Here is a 6,356-nt window from a genome sequence, read left to right on the forward strand (position 1 = left end):
AACGTTAACGTGAACTGAACGTTAACGTATTACCGCCTGATGAACGTTAACGTGAACTCCTTCATTCTGGTGTCTGTGAACGCCACGCTCTCTCAGTTTAACTTCGTCCAATAAGGTGCCAGATTTCTATAGAGCCTTCCAGACCAAAACCAGGGCTAAAACACACCGTAAACAGGCCTTCATACAGTACAGGCCAAAAGTTTGGACACACCTTCTCATTCAACGTGTTTCCTTTTTATTTTCATGACTATTTACATTGTAGATTCTCACTGAAGGCATCAAAACTATGAATGAACACATATGGAATTATGTACTTAACAAAAAAGTGTGAAATAACTGAAAACATGTCTTATATTTTAGATTCTTCAAAGTAGCCACCCTTTGCTTTTTGTGATAACTCTGCAAACCCTTGGTGTTCTCTCAATGAGCTTCATGAGGTAGTCACCTGAAGTGAGTGCGCTGAAGCACAGAAAGGGAGGAGGAGGTGATGAGTCTCCATTTTGCTTTAAAATACTCTGAACGTCAACAAGAAGTGACGTCAGCCAACATTGCTTAGAGCACCTTTAAGTGGAACAGAAATTTGCGTTCTAATCCGGTCCGATTCCTACCGGTTGAGTGGGAACCGGTTCCGTAGTGGAGCCGGGTTTCGGTACCCAACCCTAGTTCAGGCTGCCACGCGGCATACCACACCGCGAGTGTCTAAAATGTGGCGCCAAAAGGAGATTTTAAATGCGTCAATAACAAACGCCAGAGAAGGTGACAATGAATGAGAATGGGTGATTTCTGAGCTTCAGTTGAACGGTGTTTGCAGGCTCTCTACCCAGAACCCGCCCCCGCGTTGCTGTTATTGGCTGTCGTCGGGCGGGCAGTGGAACCCTTTCGTCCAATGGGAAGGAAGGGACTGGACTCAGACGTGACGACGATGCTCGGGACTCGACCAATCGTGCTTCTCCTCCCGTGTGCCTCTGCCATTTTTGTCTGTGAGACAAACACAGTTACATACAGTTATCGTGTCATCACTCAATTTAATACATATTTGGCTTTTAACTTTTTAATTTAATTAGGATATTCTTAATATTATATCACATACAATTATTATAATTGTGTTATATTATTGTCAGACCAGTAATACTGTAAATATGTTTTGAATTCTGCAAAAGAAATGTTCTCCGAGTACGTTGGTATTTTGGCTTATTACTGTCTGTCTGTGTGTGTGTGTGTGCGTGCGTGTGTCTATGTTTGTGTGTGTCTCTGTGTATGTGTGTCTCTATGTGTGTGTATGTGTCTCTCTCTGTGTATGTGTGTCTGTGTGTGTGTGTATGTGTCTGTGTCTCTGTATGTGTCTCTGTTTGTGTGTGTGTATATGTGTGTCTCTGTGTATGTGTGTGTGTGGCTGTGTGTATGTGAGTCTGTGTGTGTGTGTGTCTCTGTGTATGTGTCTGTGTGTGTGTATCTGTATGTCTGTGTGTGTGTATGTGTGTGTGTCTCTGTGTATGTGTCTGTGTGTGTGTATCTGTATGTCTGTGTGTGTATATGTGTGTCTCTGTGTATGTGTGTGTGTGGCTGTGTGTATGTGAGTCTGTGTGTGTGTGTGTCTGTGTGTGTGTATCTGTAAGTCTGTGTGTGTGTATGTGTGTGTCTGTGTGTGTGTTACAGTTCTTTCTGTGAGTGAAATATTTATGTTATACGTTAGCATTATTAGCATGTTATTTGGAGCTATTGGGAGCCAAGTTAGTTAGTGTGAGAAAAATATTGTTGCTTGGGTTATAAAGAAACTAAAATAACTCCACAGGAAACAAATGTCCAAACGTGTTCTTAGTTCTTAACTTCAGATTAGAGAATTTTTTGCGTTTGAGCCTGATGAATAAATCGGAGCGTTTACTTACATCTGGGACGCTGCCGCGTTCACTGACTACCGGCGTGGAGACATCCGTGTCATTGGACGTCTGGAAGAAAAACAAACGTGTTTATCACGCTGCTGAACAACATCCTGCAGCGGCAGCCGGGATGGAAGTCATCGCTTCCTGTCACACTAGAGGCCAAGAAAGAGTTTAATATTCCTAAATTAAAATTTAAAATAAATGTATCCGCACTTTTATTTTGAAGCAGAAAAAAGGCTTTTATTTTGAAACATAAGACTTTTGCTTTGAAGAAGAGTTTTACTTTGAAACAGAAAGAAGTTTTTACTTTGAAGGAGAAAGAAGACTTTTATTTTGAAACAGAAAGAAGACTTTTACTTTGAAGCAGAAATTAGAATTTTATTTTGAAGGAGAAAGAAGACTTTTATTTTGAAACAGAAAGAAGACTTATTTTGAAAGAAAGAAAACTTATTTTGAAACAAAAAGAAGACTTTTACTTTGAAGCAGAAATTAGACTTTTATTTTGAAGGAGAAAGAAGAGTTTTACTTTGAAACAGTAAGAAGACTTATTTTGAAACATAAGGCTTTTATTTTGAAGGAGAAAGAAGGTTTTATTTTGAAACAGAAAGAAGACTTTTATTTTGAAACATAAGACTTTTACTTTGAAACAGAATACTTTTATTTTGAAGGACAAAGAAGACTTACTTTGAAACAGAAGACTTTTATTTTGAAGGAGAAAGAAGACTTTTACTTTGAAACAGAAGACTTTTATTTTGAAGGAGAAAGAAGGCTTTTATTTTGAAGGAGAAAGAAAGCTTTTATTTTGAAGGAGAAAGAAGGCTTTTACTTTGAAGGAGAAAGAAAGCTTTTATTTTGAAGGAGAAAGAAGGCTTTTACTTTGAAACAGAAAGAAAACTTTTACTTTTAAGGAGAAATAAGACTTTTATTTTGAAGCAGAAAGACAGACAGGAAAAGAGAGCAAGCCATTAATGTCTCTAATCCATCACCCAGAAAAAAAAAAAAATATATAAAAAAACAGTTTCAGTGGATGATTAAGATCAAAAGAAAAAGAGGAATTTTCTGCTCTGAGATGAAAAGCACATCAAGCAGATTAAAAACCACCCAAAAAACCCACAGAGCAGCAGATTAACATGATCCCCGGTGTTATGAAAGAAGATGTTCAGGAACAAAAAACGCCTCAACTGACCCCCCGAGATGACCCAGAATGCCTTGGACTTGCCCTCAGGTGACCCCCTAACTACCGACAGCAATAATAATAATCTGCATGAAGGGTGAAATGTCCGTTAAACGTCCTGCTGGTTAATCCGTCTCCAGCTGTTCTCATGCTGCCTCAAAGTCGACCAGAACTAACTCTAAAATCTTCTCTTTGAGTTGATTTAACATTTATAAGTTGAAACAGAAAGACTTTTATTTTGAAACGGAAAGAAGACTTTTATTTTTAAGCAGAATACTGTATCTGAAGTCTCTTCTTTATAGACCTTAGTGGTCCCCTAATACTGTATCTGAAGTCTCTGTTATATAGACCTTAGTGGTCCCCTAATACTGTATCTGAAGTCTCTTCTTTATAGACCTTAGTGGTCCCCTAATACTGTATCTGAAGTCTCTGTTATATAGACCTTAGTGGTCCCCTAATACTGTATCTGAAGTCTCTTTTATATAGACCTTAGTGGTCCCCTAATACTGGATCTGAAGTCTCTTTTATATAGGCCTTAGTGGTCCCCTAATACTGTATCTGAAGTCTCTTTTATATAGACCTTAGTGGTCCCCTAATACTGTATCTGAAGTCTCTTTTATATAGACCTTAGTGGTCCCCTAATACTGTATCTGAAGTCTCTTTTATATAGACCTTAGTGGTCCCCTAATCCATCCATCCATCCATCCATCTTCGTCCGCTTATCCGGTGTCGGGTCGCTGGGGAGCAGCTCCAGCAGGGGACCCCAAACTTCCCTTTCCCGAGCAACATTAACCAGCTCCGACTGGGGATCCCGAGGCGTTCCCAGGCCAGGTTGGAGATATAATCCCTCCACCTAGTCCTGGGTCTTCCCGAGGCCTCCTCCCAGCTGGACGTGCCTGAACACCTCCCTAGGGAGGCGCCCAGGGGCATCCTTACCAGATGCCCGAACCACCTCAACTGGCTCCTTTCGACGCAAAGGAGCAGCGGCTCTACTCCGAGCTCCTCACGGATGACTGAGCTTCTCACCCTATCTCTAAGGGAGACGCCAGCCACCCTCCTGAGGAAACCCATTTCGCCGCTTGTACCCTGGATCTCGTTCTTTCGGTCATGACCCAGCCTTCATGGCCATAGGTGAGGGTAGGAACGAAAACTGACCGGGTAGATCGAGAGCTTTGCCTTCTGGCTCAGCTCTCTTTCGTCACAACGGTGCGATAGATTGAATGCAATACCGCACCCGCTGCGCCGATTCTCCGACCAATCTCCCGCTCCATTGTCCCCTCACTGCATGAACAAAACCCCAAGGTACTTGAACTCCTTCACTTGGGGTAAGGACTCATTCCCTACCTGGAGAAGGCATTCCATCGGTTTCCTGCTGAGAACCATGGCCTCCGATTTAGAGGTGCTGATCCTCATCCCAACCGCTTCACACTCGGTTTGCGAACCGATCCAGTGAGTGCTGAAGGTCGCAGGCCGATGATGCCATCAGGACCACATCATCTGCAAAGAGCAGCGATGAGATCCCCAGCCCACCAAACTGCAACCCCTCCCCACCCCCGACTACGCCTCGATATCCTGTCCATAAATATTACAAACAGGATTGGTGACAAAGCGCAGCCCTGGCGGAGGCCAACCCTCACCTGAAACGAGTCCGACTTACTACCGAGAACCCGGACACAGCTCTCACTTTGGTCATACAGAGATTGGATGGCCCTGAGTAGAGACCCCCTCACCCCATACTCCCGCAGCACCTCCCACAGTATCTCCCGGGGACCCGGTCATACGCCTTCTCCAAATCCACAAAACACATGTAGACCGGTTGGGCATACTCCCAGGCTCCCTCCAGGATCCTTGCGAGAGTGAAGAGCTGGTCCGTTGTTCCACGACCAGGACGGAATCCGCATTGTTCCTCCTCAACCCGAGGTTCGACTATCGGCCGAACCCTCCTTTCCAGCACCTTGGAGTAGACTTTACCAGGGAGGCTGAGAAGTGTGATACCCCTATAATTGGCACACACCCTCTGGTCCCCTTTTTAAAAAGAGGAACCACCACCCCAGTCTGCCACTCCTTTGGCACCGTCCCCAGACTTCCACGCAATGTTGAAGAGGCGTGTCAACCAGGACAGCCCCTCCACACCCAGAGCCTTGAGCATTTCTGGACGGATCTCATCAATCCCGGGGCTTTGCCACTGTGTAGTTGTTTGACTACATCAGTGACTTCCGCCTGGGAAATCGGCGACAATCCCCCGTTATCCTCCAGCTCTGCCTCTAACATAGAGGGCGTATTAGTTGGATTCAGGAGTTCCTCAAAGTGCTCCCTCCACCGCCCTATTACCTCCTCAGTGGAGGTCAACAGTGTCCCATCCTTACTGTACACAGCTTGGATGGTTCCCCGCCCCTGAGGTGGCGAACAGTTTTCCAGAAACACTTTGGTGCCGACCGAAAGTCCTTCTCCATGTCTTCTCCAAACTTCTCCCACACCCGCTGCTTTGCCTCTTTCACGGCAGAGGCTGCAGCCCTTCGGCCCTTCGGTACCCTGCAACTGCCTCCGGAGTCCTCCGAGATAACATATCCCGGAAGGACTCCTTCTTCAGTCGGACGGCTTCCCTGACCACTGGTGTCCACCACGGTGTTCGTGGGTTACCGCCCCTGAGGCACCTAAGATCCTAAGACCACAGCTCCTCGCCGCAGCTTCAGCAATGGAAACTTTGAACATTGTCCACTCGGGTTCAATGCCCCAGCCTCCACAGGGATGCACGAAAAGCTCCGCCGGAGGTGTGAGTTGAAAGTCTGTCGGACAGGGCCTCCTCCAGACGTTCCCAATTTACCCGCACTACACGTTTGGGCTTACCAGGTCTGTCCAGAGTCTTCCCCACCCCTGACCCAACTCACCACCAGATGGTGATCGGTTGACAGCTCTGCCCCTCTCTTCACCCGAGTGTCCAAAACATACGGCCTCAGATCAGATGAAACGATTATGAAATCGATCATTGACCTTCGGCCTAGGGTGCTCTGGTACCAGGTACACTTATGAGCATCCCTATGTTCGAACATGGTGTTCGTTATAGACAATCCATGACTAGCACAGAAGTCCAACAACAAACAACCACTCTGGTTTAGATCAGGGAGGCCGCCCTCCCAATCACGCCTCCAGGTGTCTCCATCATTGCCCACGTGTGCGTTGAAGTCCCCAGCAGAACAATGGAGTCCCCCACTGGAGCCCCATGCAGGACTCCAGTCAAGGTCTCCAAGAAGGCCGAATACTCCGAACTCCTGTTTGGTGCATATGCACAAACAACAGTCAGA

At 45.5% G+C, this 6,356-nt stretch overlaps 1 protein-coding gene across 1 annotated transcript in view; it reads right to left on the reverse strand.

The window, feature by feature from the left end:
- Window positions 1–444: 444 nt before the first annotated feature.
- The window catches only part of LOC114571790 (melanopsin-A-like), a 16,198-nt gene continuing 10,286 nt past the window's right edge, over window positions 445–6,356 (reverse strand). The window contains exons 6-7 of the mRNA XM_028602983.1: window positions 1,887–1,946; window positions 445–978 (exon numbers count right to left, since the gene is read on the reverse strand). Of these exons, the coding sequence (XP_028458784.1) occupies window positions 817–978; window positions 1,887–1,946 (222 nt within the window). The 3' untranslated portion in view covers window positions 445–816. The remainder of the gene's footprint in view (window positions 979–1,886; window positions 1,947–6,356) is intronic.

Source organism: Perca flavescens, chromosome 17 (genome assembly GCF_004354835.1).
Source record: "Perca flavescens isolate YP-PL-M2 chromosome 17, PFLA_1.0, whole genome shotgun sequence".
In the NCBI taxonomy this organism is placed as follows: Eukaryota; Metazoa; Chordata; class Actinopteri; order Perciformes; family Percidae; genus Perca; species Perca flavescens.